The sequence below is a fragment of the Lutra lutra genome, chromosome 11 (assembly GCF_902655055.1).
Source record: "Lutra lutra chromosome 11, mLutLut1.2, whole genome shotgun sequence".
Lineage (NCBI taxonomy): Eukaryota > Metazoa > Chordata > Mammalia > Carnivora > Mustelidae > Lutra > Lutra lutra.
The window spans coordinates 4,831,530-4,850,684 of record NC_062288.1 but is presented as its reverse complement, the minus strand read 5'-3'; the positions used below and the strand labels follow the sequence as shown (position 1 = coordinate 4,850,684).

Sequence of the window (19,155 nt, the reverse complement as noted above, 5' to 3'; positions counted from 1 at the left end):
CCTGCTGATTCTGAGTCACGGTGTTCTTTCTCTTTACATGTTTAGCTACCGTTGGTTGTATACCGGACATTATATTTTAAAAGTTATTGATGGGAATAATTTAAGGCTTAATAAGACATTATTTTTCTGCAAAGAAGTTTTGTCTGTGTCTGCCTGCATCCTGGAAAGGACAGCATCCTAAGATTCCCTTAATGCCAGTTCAAGACACGAAGTATTCTCATTTACTTGGACCAAGCCAGGCTTTAATCTGCTCAAGGGCTTTTTTACTATTGATCTAGCCTTTCTTCTAAGCTGCAAGCCTTCAGGCATTCATCCCAAAGCAGTGGATTGTTTTCAGAGATCAATTCCAACATTTGATCTTTTACACCTATGAGACCACGACATCCAACTCAAAGTTGTAGTTTTCCCTTCTAGAATGGTAAATTCCTGTATGGCCAAAGCGGCCTTGGGTGCGAGGCTTAATTTTTAGAGTTTCCTTCTTTTTGTTGACCTAGTAACGTCTCTCTCCATTATTAGCTTTTTGAAATTTTAAGAAAAAAGAAATATTAATCTAGTTGTTTTCCATTGCAAGCATTGTCCCATTTACCTGGTTAAATTTCCACTACAAGAAGTAAAATATCCAGATTTATTTTTGGTAACAAAAAGTCTAAACTTATTTTAAATTTAAATAAGTCTGTGAGTAAGCATGACAAGCACGTACTTCAATATTCCAACTCTAAAATAAATCACTAGATAAAGCATGGTGACTTGCCATGAATTTGCAGCTAACATGAAAAACAAAAGGCACCAGTGCCTTCAATTTCTTATAATGTTTACTTTGATTTGTTCTCAAAGGACTTGCCTGCAAGAGCAATGGATTCTTTGAAAAGTCTGGAGATAGAATAAGTGAAACTACTAAGTACACATTTTCTTTACCCTGGCGACAAAATTCTGCATTTTATCTGAGTGTGGAATAGCTCAAAATAGGCCAAATTACCCCTATTTCTAATGCCAAGATTTTCTTATAAAGAAAAATGTATAGACAAGGAAAATCAGGAAGCCCTGGCATGGGTGGATGGCATCTTGATAAAGGAGGCATTGATGACATGTATTTTGAATGATTTTTTTTTCCATATTCATGTACTGTATGGTATGACTGCTGGTTGTGGGAGGTATTCTCCAGTCCCCTCTGTGGGAAAATTAGAATGGGAAATCGTGAAGGAAGACATGGGAAAATTAGAAATAAATCTAACACTCCAACCATAGATAAATTCACAGGCAGATCAATTTTTGGAAGGGACTTAAGAAATGGAAACTGACTCCTTAAAGTATTCATAACTTTATTGCTAATGGGCATGGGGTTTCTTTTTGGGGTGATGAAATGTTCTAGAATTAGATTATGGTGACATTACTTAATTTTGTATTTTATAAAAAAAAACACTGAACACTCTAAACAGATGATTTTTGTGGTGTATGAAATATATCCCAATAAAGCCATTTTTTTTGTTTAAAGAAAAACCTTGAGATATCTATATATCCCTAGAGGTCTTCAACTCATTTAACTATCATGGCTTTAGAGACTGTACAATCCACATACAAAAAGGGTCATTAACACAATCCTTAAGTTCAGAAAGATACCTAGGTGTACATTTTGGTTTCATACTTACTGTGGGGCTTAAAGTCAATTAGTTAACATCCCTGGGCATTAGCTTTCTCAAATAAAGTGGGGATAACAGCACCACTTTGTCCAGAGGCAGGGACAGAAACATGATTTTTGCTCAAGTCGTGCACTCTAAGAGAACTCTAGGTGACGAGCAGAGTAGAACCAGGACAAGAAGCTAGGGACAACGTGGTCTCAGCAGGACTCAGCTTAGATTTACATGTTTCCTCAGGGAAGTCAGTAGGCCATGGACCAAAGTCTCAGGGGACCGTGTGGCAGGGGGCTGTCCTTCGGGCTGCTGGGCGTCTGCCATTTAGTGGCCACCACTCGCTGCTACCAGAAGAGGATGCCCTTGCCAGTAAAGGGCACCTGGGTTGGGCACTACTGGCATTTGTCACGCCCTCCTCCCCGTAGTCTGGTTGTAGGAAGGCACAAGGTAAGACACACCACACAATCACTGTGAGGGGCTGCACGGTGCCTGGCGCAGAAGAACTTTATGAACGGCAGCTAACTTTTGCAGGGCTTTGAATATCAGAGGCACAAGGAAACTAATTACAAATATTGGGTCAGAAAACCTCACCGTACACGTTGATTCTTCATCAAAGGCATACGTGTGATTGACTGAGCATACTTCATGATGAGGTGGTAGAGGAGTGACCTTCAGCGGGCTTGTCCAACCTGAAAACAAAAATTTATGTGTGTTGGGTTAAAAACGTGATAAAGGGTTTTTTTTTTCTTCTTCTTCTTCCACCAGAAATACTTCCTACATGAAAGCTAAACTATATCATGTTATCTGACATGTCCATGGATTACGTAACAACTTTTATTAGCAGTGAGAACCGAATCACTCTGGAACGCGCATGTTAGGGAATTGTAGCAGTGCAGTTGTTACTACTCATTACTTGAAGAGGTCTGCTGAGTACTGCAAATCTGCAGATGAGCGTGGGGGTGTATTGGGGATGGACACAACGTGAAGGAGTCGGTTACTAGGCAGAAAATGTATCTAACGACAGAAGTACTAAGACACTAGCAAATCAGCACACAGATTATAACAAGTATTTACTGTGCTGTAAATGGAAGTAGATGCACACACAGAGAGGGAAGAGGGGTTCCCAGTTTTGTGGTGCTCATGAACAAATGGAAAAGATAGTCCCGTTAGTAGATAATTTCGTGTCGTGTAGCAACTCTAATCCTTGTGCTCCAACTGCTGGGGGATGCAGAGGAAGAATACTAGCCCAGCCAGACTGTGGGGAGTTAAGAACAGCTTCCTGAAGATAATATTTGCTTTAACCTTGATAAAGGGGGAGTCAGAATGGTTGGAGTCTGAGAAGGTCTTGACACACCACTGTGGAAGACAGAGGAGACCATGTGAGGAGGAGCATGGGTAGTCTCCAGGAGCAGAGAGTCCCTGGCTGTCTGAGGCAAGTAAACGGACACCTCTAATGCAAGGAACCGGATTCTAAATGAGCTTCAAGTGGACTTCCCCCAGACATGCGGGTTTGGGCGGTTAGATCCTGAATAGAAAACCAGTTGAGATTTTAAAAATAGAGCTACCCTCTGACCCTGCAATTGCACTACTGGGTATTTACCCCAAAGATACAGATGTAGTGAAAGGAAGGGCCGTCTGCACCCCAATGTTCATAGCAGCAATGTCCACAATAGCCAAATTGTGGAAAGAGTCAAGATGCCCTTCAACGGATGAATGGATAAAGAAGATATGGTACATATATACAATGGCGTATTATGCCTCCATCAGAAAGGATGAATACCCAACTTTTGTATCAACATGGACGGGACTGGAAGAGATTATGCTGAGTGAAATAAGTCAAGCAGAGAGAGTCAATTATCATATGGTTTCACTTACTTGTGGCGCATAAAGAATAACACAGAGGACATGAGGAGATGGAGAGGAGAAGGGAGTTGGGGAAATCGGAGAGGGAGATGAACCATGAGAGACTGTGGACTCTGAGAAACAAACTGAGGGTTTTGGAAGGGAGGGGGGTGGAGGTTGGGTGATCTTCGTGGTGGGTATTATGGAGGACACATATCGCATGGAGCACTGAGTGTGGTGCATAAACAATGAATCTTGGAACACTTAAAAAATAAAATTAAATTAGGGACGCCTGGGTGGCTCAGTTGGTTAAGCAGCTGCCTTCGGCTCAGGTCATGATCCCAGCGTCCTGGGATCGAGTCCCACATCGGGCTCCTTGCTTGGCGGGGAGCCTGCTTCTCCCTCTGCCTCTGCCTGCCATTCTGTCTGCCTGTGCTTGCTCTCTCTCCCTCTCTCTCTGACCAAAAAAAAAAAATAAATAAATAAAATTAAATTAATTGAAAAAAAAAAAAAAAAACCCAGAAAGAAAAAAGAAAACTGGTTGAGTGTGCCCAGTCTTCTTGCAAAACCGGGAGCTAGTAAATGGGTTTTGGCCATCATTTTCTTCTTACCAGCAGCAAGAGAAAATATAGAAGCAGAGGCAAGAGATCAAGGGAAAGTGAGAAAGGCAGTGCTGAATCCCGTGATTATTTCAGTTTTGAGAATAAAGATAATTCTGTGACCCAGCTGGCTGAAGGATACCCTCCAGCAGACTACTCTGCCAACAGCTTTGAAAAAGAGGAAAATAAAGAAAAAAAACAGAACTTAGAATTTGATATTTAAACCTGAGTAGGAGATAGGGAACAGGACAACAGATTACAGCTAAGAACCCCAGGTTGAGGACATTCACGCTTGAGTATGATGATGCCATTTCCATTACCTTGTTTCAGTATCTACTGCATGAAACAAAGCCCCCCAAAGGCTAGTATGTTAAAACAACCATTCATTGTCTCCCAGGACTCTGAAGCTAGTCAGGGCTTCCTATGTCACATGGCATAGGTTGGGATCGCTCAAGATGTCCAAAATTATCTCACTCACTGGCTGGTGAGTGGGTGTTGACTATTACCAGGGATCTCAGCTGGGCTTCCTGACCAGTGAATTGTTTGTTGTTGTTGTTGTTATTTTTTTTTTTTCTTATGGGCCTATGTTGAATTTTTTGCAAAATAGTGACTGAATCCAGAGAAGGAGTCCCAAGGGGTCCTATTCCAATGTGGAAAAAAAAAAAAAAGTCTCCACTTGCAGCATGGTTGCTAATATAGGGTAGAGCCCAGAATCAGTGTGGGAAGGAAACAGACCTCATCTCATGGCAGGAGGGGTGGCAGGAACACACAGGAAGGAGTGAACCACCGAGGGCCACCTTTGGGACCAGTGATCACACCCTCTTCCTGGTAATCCACAATCTCACCTCACCACTCTCATGCCACCAAACAAATGTCAAGTCCCTTGTCAAGGAAAGTGCTGTGCCATTTCTTCATGTAGTAGAGATCTAACATGTTTGAGACTGTGATACTTTCATCGTGAGTTGGTTTTGAGTGTATCTCATGAAACTGAGTGAGTGTGGAACAGTTGCCATTAACCGTATTTTTCCATAGGCCCTATTATTCTTATTATAAAACGTTTCCGTAATGTAGTTTTAAAGAAACAAAACCTTAAAAGAAAGATTGAAGGACTATTCTATGTTTATTTTCTTATTCATGTGTTTTCTCTCCTCTAACGGTTAGAAATACATATTTTCAACATCCAAAATACTGTTTTTAGTGGTCTTCTCTGAGGTTTCTTTCTCAATATAGTTCAAGTTAGGTAAATTTTGTTATTTTAAAAGAACCAGTTTCAGGTTTAGTTGATTTTTTTCTGCTTTTCTGTTTTCTACTTTACCTATTTGCACCAAACATAGACCTTCAAAATATATGATGCAAATATTGACCAAATTTAAGGGAGAAGTAACTCTACACTAATAGTTGGAGACTTCAATACTCCACTTTCAGTAACGGATTGAACAACTTGACAAAGATCAGTAAGGAATAGAGGAGTCAAACAATATTTTGACAGAGAATACATATACAGAACACTTCATCCAACAGAATACCCAAGCAGAAACAATATTTTTCTCAAATGCACATGGAACATTCTATAGAACAGATTATATTGTAGGCCACAAAACAGGTCTTCATAAATTTTAAAAGACTGAAATCATGAAAAGTGTATTTTCTGATCACAATGAAATCAAAGTAGAAATTGATAAAATGGAATGAAACTACAAGTCAATGTGTGAAAATTAAATACCATACCCCTAGATAACCAAAGAAATCCCATGGAAAATTAGGAATTATCTTGAGACAAAGGAAAACAAAAACACAATACAACAAAATTATGGGATTCAACAAAAGTAGAGCTAAGAGAGAAGTTTGTAGGTATAAATACTTAATGAAAAAAAGATCTCAAATTAACAACCTAAATTTATAACTTAAAAAACTATGAAAAAAAAGAAAGAAAGAAACTGAACCCAAAACTAGCAAGAAGGAAATAAAGAGCAGTGTAAATAAATAAATAAAGAGATACACAATATAGAGAAGGGGAAAAAATAAAAACCAGTAGAATCAATGAAATCAAGAGTTGTGTTTTTTTTAAATATAAAAAAATGACAAACATTTAGCTAGACTCAGATGACTCAGAAAAAAACAGAGGACTTAAATAAACTAAAATCGCAAATTATAAAGGGGACAGTACAAATGATTTTTCTTGGAGGAGGCCATCAAGAGGACGTTACTTCCTGTGAGCTGGACTCAGGCAGGTGGGGGTTCTCATCTACTCTCCTGTCCTTCAGATGGACCTTCTGCCCACCATTCCCCCAGCAGGAGCTGTTTTAAGAATGTAGCCCAGAGTAAGGTGTTGTTGAGACCATCTGGATGGTATAGATGACTGAACCCTGTGAAGGTCTTTTATAAACTTTTAGGATTCCAATGGCCAGGTGTAGAGATCTACTTGTCTTGTAGCTGCCCAAGACAGGCCTTGTATATAAGTTCTCTTGCTTATTAACCCTGCCACTTACCCATCTCGAGTGGCCTGCCTCTTTCTTTGTTCTCTCTTTGCCTTCCTTGTATGAGGGCCAATTTTGGATTTCACCCAAAGAACTCTTGAGTTTGCAAACTAACAATTTTACAGAAATAAAAAGGATAAGAATGTACCATGAATAACTGTGCACTAACAAATTCTATAACCTAGATGAAATAGACAAATTCCTAGAAACATGTAACCTATCAAGACTGAATCATTAAGAAACAGAAAATATGAACAGACCTGTAACTAATAAGGAGAATCAATAATCAAAAACTCTATGAAGCCAACATTAGCTTGATACCAAAGTCAGACAAAGACACTGCAAGAAAACTACAGATCAATATCTCTAATAAATATTGATGCAAAAATCCTCAAAATACTAAAAAACAGAATTTAACAGCACATTGAAAGTATTAGACACCATGACCAAGTGAGGTTTATTCCTTGAGTGCAAGGAGTTATATTTGTGCATTTCTGGTGGAAATTTAAAATAGAGTAGCCACTATGGAAAACAGTATGGTGGTTTCTTAAAACATTAAACATGGAATTACCATGTAAAAGAGCAATTCCACTTTTGGGTATATACCCCATCAAATTGAAGGTGGGGGTCTCGAAAAGATATTTGAATCCCTATGTTCATAGCAATATTACTCACAATAGCCAAAACGTGAAGCAACCTGTGTCCATGGACGGATAAACAAAATGTAGTATATACATAAAAAAGAAAGTTATTCAGCCTTAAAAAGACATTCTGATACATGCTACAACATGGACATTGTTATCCATGAAGACATTATGCTAAGTGAAATAAGCCAGTCACAAAAAGACCCATACTTTATAACTTCACTTACATGAGGTTTCTAGAGTAGCCAAACTCTGAGACAGAAAGTAAAATGGTGATTGCCAGGGACTGGGAGGAGGGGAGGACATAGGAAGTTAGTATTTAATGGGTACAGAGTTTCAGTTTTTTAAGATGAAAAGTACCTAAGGAGATGAACAGTGGTGAAGATTGCTCTTAATACCAATGAACTATACACTTAAAAATGGTGGATTGTTATGGACCTCCCCTTCCCCAATTCACATATTGAAACTTTTACGGGATGGCCAGGTGGTTCAGTGGTTAATTGTCTGCCTTTGGCTCAGGCCCTGATCCCAGGGTCCTGAGATCGAGCCCTGCATCAGGCTCCTTGCTCAGCGAGAACTGTGCTTCTCCCTCTGCCTGCTGCTCCCCCTGCTCATGCTCTTTCTTTCTCCCCCTCTCTCTGACAAATTAATTAATTTAAAAAAAAAGAAACATTTCCCCCCAAAGTGATGACATTTGAAGTTTGGGGGTTTTAGGGAGGGGATTAGGTTTAGATACCATCTGGAGGGTGTGACTCCCATGATAGGATTACTTTTCTTATAAAAAGAGGGAGAGAGGCCAGAGTGTGTGTCTCACTCTGCCCTGTGAGGAAACAGCAAGAAGCAGGCCCTCTGCAAGCCAGAAAAAGGGCTCTCAGAAGGAATCAAGTTAGCTGGTAGCTTGATCTTGGATTTCCCACCCTAAATAAATGCCTGTTGCTTAAGGCACCCAGTCTGTGATTTGTTTTAGCAACTGGAGCTGAGACAGTGGCTAAAAAAGAAAAAAACAGGAAGATATACAAAGAGTTATGAATATTTATATTAGGAACCTGAGCGCAGGGAAATCAGGGATGTGACAACCTTTATTTTTCCTGTGATAAGGAAGACGTGTCATCTGCTGTAAAAAGAGGCAAAAAGACCAATGAAAGGTTTGAATATAATTAGGGTAAGTTTAGAGTACTTGATTGGTATCCGAGAAAGAAAGCCAACTAGGAACAAAAATGTACTGAATCCAGTTGTCCAGACAAAGTTGGAATAAGACAAGAAATTGGCAATATAATCTTTTATGCTTTCTTTTTGGTATTTATGAAACCCCACTGAAAAGCATACTGGTGTGTGATATAATTAATTTTACAAAGGCATTCTTATCAGAATGTATTCAAAATTGTGTGTATTTAGGTTTGCTAAAAACTGAAAGTATTATTTATAACTAATGATTATTTCTAAGATCTACAAAATCACTGAAAACCTAGGACAAGTTACATCGAACTGAATCCATGGGCCACCAGTATTACTCTTTGAAACTATAACAGCTAATATTAAAGAGCTACTATTAATTGAATGCATTAACCAGGTTCCAGTAATCTTGTTAGGAGCTCTACCTTTTATTCATTTAATCCTTACAGTTTTATAAGAGAAGTACTCTTATTGCCAAGGAATTGAAAATTCTAGACTTTCTAATAGCTCACATTTATTGGTGCATTCCTTCATGTCAGATATCTTTACGTGAGTTATGTTAAATAGTCTCCACTAATATTTTATGAAGTATTACTAGTACATGAATTTACAAATATGGATACACAGGCATAAAGAGCCCTGTGTCATAGTGCAAGCAAGCCTTCTATCAGGACTCGAGCCCAGGGGGTCTATAGAATTCTGTTTTACTGATCTGGGTAGCAAGTCCTATGCTTCAACTGAATTGTTGATGTAAAGTCTATTAACTCTATTTTTGTTGTATGTTAGTTTTAATAAATTATTTCTTCAACTTCTAATTTGCTATAATAGTGTTCTGAGAGTCCAATCGTAGGAAAACTTACAAACTAAAATATTGCTCTTAAAATTACACTAGGCTAGTGTTTACTGCTTACAAGCAAAGTGGTATACTTGTCTAGAATCGGACTACTAGAAAAAAACAACTTCAGTTCCTTTAAAGACATATTCTGGACACTGACTATTATTTTACATCGAAACATTAGCAAAAGAGTGAGTTCAAGCTCTTTTCCACAGAGTTGGAATCAATAAGATGTTCTATGTCTGCAAGACCAACCTGGACTCATCAGTGGTTCAATGCAAAATTACATGAGTTTTGGTAATACTGTATTTCATTAGATGGCATTTCCAATAGATTAGAAAATACTTATTTGTTAAAATAGGTCGTTGAACACCTAAAGAAGCTGGAGAAAGAACAAGAAAGAAACCCTAAACCCAGCAGGAGAAGAGAAATCATAAAGATCAGAGCAGAAATCAATTAAATAGAAACCAAAAAAAAAAAAAAAAAAAAAAAAAAAAAACCAATAGAACAAATCAACGAAACTAGGAGCTGGTTCTTTGAAAGAATTAATAAGATTGATAAACCCCTTGCCAGACTTGTCAAAAAGAAAAGAGAAAGGACCCAAATAAATAAAATCATGAATGAAAGAGGAGAGATCACAACGAACACCAAAGAAATACAGACAATTATAAGAACATACTATGAGCAACTCTACGCAAACAAATTTGACAACCTGGAAGAAAAGAATGCATTCCTAGAGACATAAACTACCACAACTGAACCAGGAAGAAATAGAAAACCTGAACAGACCCATAACCAGTAAGGAGATTGAAACAGTCATCAAAAATCTCCAAACAAACAAAAGCCCAGGGCCAGACGGCTTCCCAGGGGAATTCTACCAAACATTTAAAGAAGAACTAATTCCTATTCTCCTGAAACTGTTCCAAAAAATAGAAATGGAAGGAAAACTTCCAAACTCATTTTATGAGGCCAGCATCACCCTGATGCCCAAACCAGACAAGGATCCCATCAAAAAAGAGAATTACAGACCAATATCCTTGATGTACACAGATGCGAAGATTCTCACCAAAATACTAGCCAATAGGATTCAACAGTACATTAAAAGGATTATTCACCACGACCAAGTGGGATTTATTCCAGGGCTGCAAGTTTGGTTCAACATCTGCAAATCAATCAACGTGATACAACATATTAATAAAAGAAAGAACAAGAACCATATGATACTCTCAATAGACACTGAAAAAGCATTTGACAAAGTACAGCATCCCTTCCTGATCAAAACTCTACAAAGTGTAGGGATAGAGGGCACACACTTCAATATTATCGAAGGCATCTATGAAAACCCCACTGCAAATATCATTCTCAATGGAGAAAAACTGAAAGCTTTTCCGCTAAGGTCAGGAACACGGCAGGGATGTCCATTATCACCACTGCTATTCAACATAGTACTAGAAGTCCTAGCCTCAGCAATCAGACAACAAAAGGAAATTAAAGGCATCCAAATAGGCAAAAAAGAAGTCAAACTATCACTCTTTGCAGATGATATGATACTATATGTGGAAAACCCAAAAGACTCCACTCCAAAACTGCTAGAACTTGTACAGGAATTCAGTAAAGTGTCAGGATAGAAAATCAATGCACAGAAATCAGTTGCATTTCTCTACACCAACAACAAGACAGAAGAAAGAGAAATTAAGGAGTCAATCCCATTTACAAATGCACCCAAATCTATAAGATACCTAGGAATAAACCTAACCAAAGAGACTAAGAATCTATACTCAGAAAACTATAAAGTACTCATGAAAGAAATTGAGGAAGACACAAAAAAATGGAAAAATGCTCCATGCTCCTGGATTGGAAGAACAAATATTGTGAAAATGTCTACACTACCTAAAGCAATATACACATTTAATGCAATACCTATCAAAATACCATCCATTTTTTTTTTCAAAAAAATGGAACAAATAATTCTAAAATTTATATGGAACCAGAAGAGACCTTGAATAGCCAAAGGAATATTGAAAAAGAAAGCCAAAGTTGGTGGCATCACAATTCTGGACTTCAAGCTCTATTACAAAGCTGTCATCATCAAGACAGCATGGTACTGGCACAAAAACAGACACATAGATCAATGGAGCAGAATAGAGAGCCCAGAAATAGACCCTCAACTCTATGGTCAACTCATCTTCGACAAAGCAGGAAAGAATATCCAATGGAAAAAAGACAGCCTCTTCAATAAATGGTGTTGGGAAAATTGGACAGCCACATGCAGGAAAATGAAATTGGACCATTTCCTTACACCACACATGAAAATAGACTCAAAATGGATGAAGGACCTCAATGTGAGAAAGGAATCCATCAAAATCCTTGAGGAGAACACAGGCAGCAACCTCTTCGACCTCAGCCACAGCAACGTCTTTCTAGGAACATCGCCAAAGGCAAAGGAAGTAAGGGCAAAAATGAACTATTGGGATTTCATCAAGATCAAAAGCTTTTGCACAGCAAAGGAAACAGTTAACAAAACCAAAAGACAACTGACAGAATGGGAGAAGATATTTGCAAACGACATATCAGATAAAGGGCTAGTGTCCAAAATCTATAAAGAACTTAGCAAACTCAACACCCAAAGAACAAATAATCCAATCAAGAAATGGGCAGAAGACATGAACAGACATTTCTGCAAAGAAGACATCCAGATGGCCAACAGACACATGAAAAAGTGCTCCATATCACTCGGCATCAAGGAAATACAAATCAAAACCACCATGAGATATCACCTCACACCAGTCAGAATGGCTAAAATTAACAGGTCAGGAAATGCCAGATGCTGGCGAGGATGCGGAGAAAGGGGAACCCTCCTACACTGTTGGTGGGAATGCAAGCTGGTGCAACCACTCTGGAAAACAGCATGGAGGTTCCTCAAAATGTTGAAAATAGAACTATCTTATGACCCAGCAATTGCACTACTGGGTATTTACCCTAAAGACAAACAGTGATCCAAAGGGGCACGTGCACCGGAATGTTTATAGCAGCAATGTCTACAAGAGCCAAACTATGGAAAGAACCTAGATGTCCATCAACAGACGAATGGATAAAGAAGATGTGGTATATATACACAATGGAACTCTATGCAGCCATCCAAAGAAATGAAATCTTGCCATTTGCGACGACGTGGATGGAACTAGAGGGTATCATGCTTAGCGAAATAAGTCAATAGGAGAAAGACTACTATCATTTGATCTCCCTGATATGAGGAAGTGGAGATGCAACATGGGGGGGTTAAGGGGGTAGGAGAAGAATAAATGAAACAAGATGGGATTGGGAGGGAGACAAACCATAAGTGACTCTTAATCTCACAAAACAAACTGAGGGTTGCTGGGGGAGGGGGGTGGGGAGAGGGGGGGTGGGGTTATGGACATTGGGGAGGGTATGTGCTATGGTGAATGCTGTGAAGTGTGTAAACCTGGCGATTCACAGACCTGTACCCCTGGGGATAAAAATACATGATATGTTTATAAAAAATAATAATAAAAAATATTAATGTAAAAAAAATAGGTCATCGAACCTCATTCATACCCTTTATATGGAAATTCCAAACTGAGGGATTTCCTGAAGCACATGTGCTAAGTCCACAGTTGAAGTGCAAAATTAAAAGCATAACTCTTATCATATGCTTGTATCTCTCCAAATTCCTCTGCCTGTTCAAAAGTGGGTATCTGCAGGGTGGGGCTGGGAAGAGGGGTCCTTCATTCCTATTTTCTTTTCCTTTATTCTTACCCCTTCCAGGTCTCAAGTGATTATGGCCCCTCTTCATGGAGAAATGGCAGGGACCATGAATCCCCACTGCTCCAGCAAATTGTGGTGTCACTGTTTCTCCACATACTGTCTCGTCAGGCCTCTAGTCTATGGCCAGGTGCCTAAGAGCAGTGGAGGGGGGTGAGGGTCTGGCACTAGAGGAAGCGTAGCATCTCTTGCTGCAGCATTTGGTCTTTTCCTTTCCACATACTCAAAGATGTTAACCTGCTTGCAATCCCTGCTTGCCAGACACACTTCCATACAAAAATACTCCATGTGGCTTTCCTTTGGAAGTGTTTCTCACTCTTTCTGCACCAGGCCAGTGACACTCTCTGGGAGTTCTCATGGAGAAACCATGAGGTATAGTTATCAGTAAGGGATCATTGATTCTGTGTCCAGGGCTATGGAAGGGTTGCTTCCTAGCAGACCCCCAAATCTACTTTCAACTACCTGCCCATTTCATTTCAGCTCCTGTGACCTAGCACTTTATAAGCACAAGAAGATTTGTTTTTTTCAAGGGAAACAGACAGATATGGAGGCATGCTACACAATTATCAAAACTAAACATACATGGCCTTGTGGAAAAATTAGGTCATCCATATGTCTAGAATAAATTATCTGATATACACTTTGTGTTGGTCACTTACCCTAATTAATGCATCTTAAAAAAGCTACTTTTTTTTACAAACAGGTTTATAAAAGGCTAATCATTCTTGCTAGTGTTTCCTTGCAATCAATGACTTAAAAATAAGAGTTCCTTATTCAGTTCTTCATAATTTTATGTGAAATTTTCTGCTGAATACTCAGTCTTATATCCATGCTCTTCTTTCTTGTTTGAATTTTTAAAAATTATAAAGCCCATGTCACGTTACCTCCAAGTCTTGCTCTGATGGAAATGTCTGGTATTGCCCTGGAATTCCATCTCCTGTCCTGTTTTAGTTCTTCTAATAAAATGGTTTGTCTTTTCAGTGTTGTTTGAAATCCTGTGTCTGGCCTGGGAACTCGATGTTGTGGTTTCACATCACTGAAGTCCACTAGACTTGGTATGGTTCTGCCAATGCCAGGCTTTAAGTCAGCATCACCACCAGGACTCAAAAACCCTGAACAGGAATCACCCAAGGGCACATCATCCCGAAGTGGAAATAATGGATAATCTCGCCCATATGGTGGGGGATAAGGATAGTGTAAATGGTAGTCCGGCAAGACTGAAGGTGGATAAGGGTGAAATTTAAGAAAAGTCGGGTTGCATTTCTTTTCTATTCTGCCATAGTTATGTCTGTCTTCAACTCCCTTCACAAAAGGCATGTTCATTTTCCTTAAGAGATTATAGTAGTGTGGGTAATCTGTATTCTCAACAGCCTTCTTTCCTGAAAGGATGGACCTTTCAGAGATACTTATCTTTCCAGGGGTGTACTGTGAATCCACATCCATGGCCTTTCTCTTTAGACTTTTGGATGACTGTAAATTAACTGCTTCTGATGACTCCTTTCTATTTAACCATAAAACTCACTATTTGCAATAATTGAGGATTGGTTAATTTAACATAAAGTTACTGAACTGGTTTTCTAAATATTGATGCTTTTTTTTAAAAGGTAAATATCTTTTCTCTACCAAAAGAAGTATAGGACATTAAGGGACCAGGACAGAAAAACAAAACAAGAGAGTCCTTGTTGCTTGGCAACAGCTAGAACTCTAACACATTGGACTATTTACTCTATATGTCATAATTTAATTCTTAGGAAAAACAAAAATAGCCTTGTTAGTGATATTTTCATGATAGTTTTCTTCCCACTGTCCATTTGTTACTTATTTTCAAATGTTCCCATAAGTTGATATTTTATAAGTAAATGATATTCATTAGAGTACAAAGCAGTTAATCAAGGGAGAATGTATTTTTAAAATATGTATCTGAGTAAAAAATTAAGTATTTACCTTATAGATACAATAAATTATAAAACTCACTACCTAAATAAATGTAAACTCAAATGCAGTGCAAAGAATGAACAGGTCTTATACTCAGTTAACTCAGTGACCTATTTTTTTTTAAGAAAAGTAATACTCAAAATACTATTTATTTTTCAAATGCCCTAAATTACTTTACCTTTTGGCTTCCAATGTATAGAATAAAACCAATGGGATTTTTGAACTCATTTCAGAAGACTACAATAAGGTATGAACTATTAGCTCACATGTTAAAAAAAATGTATTGGTCATTTAAAAGCTCATTTCAATGAGATAATTTGGACTTGCATGAAAACTGCTACCACAGGAATTGTAAATATTGGAATTTGGGCACATGGCTCACACCAACCCTTCTGGAGTAAAACCAAACCAAACCAAACCAAAAACAAAACCTATGCAAACAAGAATGAGAAACCTAGTTGCGTATTTCCAGCATTTGGCTTTCCCTCTTTAGATCTACAGCACACATGAAGTACAATCTCCAGTGTAAGAGCCTACTGTCGGGTTGAATGTTGGGAATTTACACAGTGCATGAAGGTAGGAGGGACTGATAAACTTCTCCATGGCAGAAATAAAAAATCAATGATAGTCAAAAGTCCATTTGGTATTGTGCATAGAAATTAAGAGGAGCTTTAGCAGGTATATACCCAGACATAGTGATTGGGCACTATTCAGTAAAATACGCATTTATTCGATGTGCTCAAAGGAACTGCAAGGTCTTGACCGAAATGCTGGCTAGATCCAAACCAAACTAAAACATGCTCAAACACAGTAAATTTATTTTTTTAAGATTTTATTTATTTATTTTAGAGAAAGGAGAGACAGAAGCGAGGCAGAGGGGGAGGGAGACTCTTAAGCAGACCCCATCAGCGGATCAGCAGGGACTGATCCAGGACGCTGACCTCATGACCTGGGCTGAAGCCAAGAATCCGAGGCTTAATCAGCCGCACCACCCAGACGCCCTTTGAGCACAATTTAATTCAGAACCTTACACAGACTAGAAAGAATTTCCAAAGATGTAGATCTGGTCAGTGGAATAAACCGTGCTGCACACAGTCTACCAAACAGCTAACACACGCATAAAAAGAGCCAGAGAACTCAAGGACTGTCCCGGTCCTGGTCCAGAAAGAGGCCTTATTCCTTTCTGCTCATTCTTTCCTTCCTCCTTTTTGTGCTCCTTCCCTCTTTTCAAAATTCACCGCGACCTGGATGCGCACCGTATGAGATTAAGATGGTGTCAAAACAGACGAGAACCTGGCTTCCAAGGGCCAGACACAGAAAGGGGACAGCGGGCCGCGCGGGCTGCGATCCGCACGCACCCGAAGGCCTTCGACCTTCCGGACACACAACCGAACAAGCGAGGCGGCTGGGGAGGCGGTCAGGCGGTCCACTTTAAACCCTCTCCTGGAACACGGCGCCTCGGGCGAAGGGTCCGGCCGGTCTCCGCGGGCGAAGGGAGCGGCGCACGTCACCGTGGGGCATTCTGTATCCAGCGCGCACACCCCATTCTTCGCTGCGGCGGCTCCCACTGGCGCTCGTCCCTGGGTCGTAGCTCGTCCCGCCGAGCCCATCCTTCCCGCTGCAGGGCCGCCGACGCGCGATCGATCCTCCTACCACGTCCCGGCTGGGAACGCGGGCGGGTGTCTTCACGTCCTCCTCGAACTCGGGGGCAAAAGGCGATCTCCCAGGCCCAGCGTGGCACCCCGGTCAACGTCCTCCGCTCGGCCCACGAGGCCTCTCTCCGGGCCCACAGTCCTCCTTTCAGCCGCACTGGCGCGCGCGCACTTGCCCCCCACTCAGGTGCCACTCATCCCCGGAGTAAGGCGGGTTAGCCGGGGACGTCGGGGGCCAGGCAAGCCCCCGCACTCGGGTCCCACCGGCCGCTGTTCCGGGCGGACCCCGCTCATGAAGCCCGGTCAGCCCGCTCCGGAAACGGCCTCCCGGGGCCCAAGGACGGGCACTCCAAGGGAAGGGCGCGGGGGGCGGGGTCCGCGGCGCTTCTCCCGCACCAGAACCTTGGCAAGGGCCCTTGAGCATCGCAAGTGGCAGGTGCTGTGCCCGGTCGCGGGTCGGCACAGAGCACGGAGCGACAGCCCTCGGTTGGCGTCGAGAGACCTAGCCAGGACACAGGCCACCGCGCTCCTTCCCTGCCCTCTCCTCCGCCCCGGCGGAAGTGGCGGCCCGTCCTTCCGGCCTTCCTTCCGGTCCACAGCCCGCCGACTTCCGGCGGGCAGGTGGGCGCGCGCCGCCTAACGACCTTCTGCGCGGACGGTCGGTAGGCGGCGGCGAGTGAATGGAGGCCTCGGCCCCCGGCCGGCGGCGGCGGCGGGGCTGGCGGCGGGCTCCGGTCACGGGCTCCCCGCTCTTCCGGGCCGCGGTCGTCCTCCTGCTCTCCGCCTTCGTGGCGCGGGCGTCCCCGTCAGGTGAGGCGTCGGCGGCGCCGCCTCAGCTCGGCGGGGCGTCCTTCCCGCCCAGCCCCGCAGCGCCACCTGTCGGCCGCAGTTATAAAATGCCGGGACGACTGGGGAGGTCCCGTGGAGACGTTTTCCGCCGCGTTTCGCGTCCTCCCCGGTGCCCAAAAAGTTCCATCCTGTTTGCAGATACGCGCGCACACGCGCGGGAGGGAGGGCTCAGCCGCCAGCGGGTAACCGGGACGGTGTTGGCTGCACTATTGTGTGCCCAAATGTTAGGCTTTGTGAAAAAGGGTCTCCCAGCGTCGCATAGCAAAACTCCAGAGAGATTTGGTCGGAATGCCGAAAACGGCGCAAAGCGGGAGAGACGAGAGCGCTTCTCCGGGAACAGTCAGCGTAGAGCGACTGCGGGCGGGGGCGCGGGAGGGGGAGCAGGGAGGAGGGAGGTGGGGTGAAGCCGTGGTCTGGGCGTCGGAACCTCTCCGGAGGTCCCGTTCTGAGTAGGGGATAGCGGGTGGAGCAGGGGGTCCTTCCCGGTCGTGGTCCAGGGTCTTACCCTAGATGGGGTAGTCGGGGAAGCGGGGGCGTCCGCTGGCTTCAGGTCCAAGCACAGGGCAGACCGGAGGACGGCGGACCTGGAGTAAGTGGGCGATACCTTGGTTGCGAAGCGCCGAGTAGGACGGACTGATGTTCACGTAGCATTTCCCCGTCTGTACCGCCTTCCCTTCAGTCCCTGCACCTCCGCCCGGAATCCCAAATGTGGTCGCATCCGGCGGGTGAGGAAAGGAAAGCGGAGGTTCTAGAGTTTAAGGTGACGTTGCCGAGGCCAGTAAGGGGGCTTCTGACTTTCGGCACACCCGCCGCCCTCCCTGTTAAATGGCCTTTGGGTGGATGCTTCATTCCGTTTTTTATACCGCTCGCACCGCTGGGTCGTGCGCGCTCTCAGGTCCATTTGCTCATCCAGCAAGGATGGAAGATCCTCGATATATCATATTCAACTCTCGTTATTTAGTTTGTCTTACTGCAGGATGCTTGGTGCTGATTCTTGATAGGTTGACATAAACTTTGATCGTACTAGCGGGGGATCCGCCTATCCGTGGAGCCTTAATCTAACGAAAAATCATATACATTGTATACATGTGTAAGAACTGCGGCATGATGCAGTGTAGACGGCTCTGAAAGAGGCGCTGGTGATGGCGGGAAGGGACTATGAGAAGTGGTGAGGGAAACAGAAGGTTTGCAGGAATAGGGTCTGGAAGCTTGGGGGCTTGGGGTTTTGAAACAGTATTCTAAGTGGCTGTAGAAAAAGTCCTGAGATGAGCTGCAGTCGGGAAATCAGTGCGTAGGTTAATTTCACCGCAGCACGAGGGGGAGAGTGGTCGGAGGGGAGATGCCGGATGTTGGAAGACATTGACTTAAGGTCCCCCTCCAACCGAGGTCAAGTATACTATGATACTCTACCATTTGGTATCTGGGAATTTCTAATGAGGCAGGTTGCTGATAATTTCTTTTTGTTTTCGATAGTTGGATATTTGATTCGATTACCGAGAGGTTTTCACTTGACCCAAGACGCTGTGAAAATAGTGGGATCATCAAATTTTCCAGGTATTAATAAATAGATGTTCAGTACTTTTAAGAAAGTATTTAGCATTTGTTTAAATCTTATCGATCTTGTCCAAAAGGCTAATGTTCCCCAGACATCCCAGTCTCCTAAGGCCTTTCCTTCTATGGAAATGGATTATAGTTGTTCCCGTATGGTTTGGTTGATCCAGCTCTGATTCTCTTTGCT

The 19,155-nt window shown here is 42.2% G+C and overlaps 2 protein-coding genes across 6 annotated transcripts in view; one reads left to right on the top strand and one right to left on the bottom strand.

Moving 5' to 3' along the window:
- Positions 1-14,568, bottom strand: part of SPATA48 (spermatogenesis associated 48) — a 65,185-nt gene extending 50,617 nt beyond the window's left edge. For all 3 annotated transcript variants that reach the window (XM_047695418.1, XM_047695419.1, XM_047695420.1), the window contains exons 1-2: positions 13,866-14,568; positions 2,220-2,317 (exon numbers count right to left, since the gene is read on the bottom strand). In XM_047695418.1, the coding sequence (XP_047551374.1) occupies positions 2,220-2,317; positions 13,866-14,424 (657 nt within the window). In that variant the 5' untranslated portion in view covers positions 14,425-14,568. The remainder of the gene's footprint in view (positions 1-2,219; positions 2,318-13,865) is intronic.
- A 2,586-nt stretch (positions 14,569-17,154) lies between these two features.
- The window catches only part of ZPBP (zona pellucida binding protein), a 104,046-nt gene continuing 102,045 nt past the window's right edge, over positions 17,155-19,155 (top strand). For 2 of the 3 annotated variants that reach the window (XM_047695931.1, XM_047695932.1), the window contains exons 1-2: positions 17,158-17,378; positions 18,891-18,971. In XM_047695931.1, coding sequence (XP_047551887.1) covers positions 17,249-17,378; positions 18,891-18,971 — 211 coding nt within the window. In that variant the 5' untranslated portion in view covers positions 17,158-17,248. Of the gene's footprint in view, positions 17,379-18,890; positions 18,972-19,155 lie in introns of all 3 variants that reach the window. The other variant, XM_047695933.1, reaches the window with a different exon arrangement.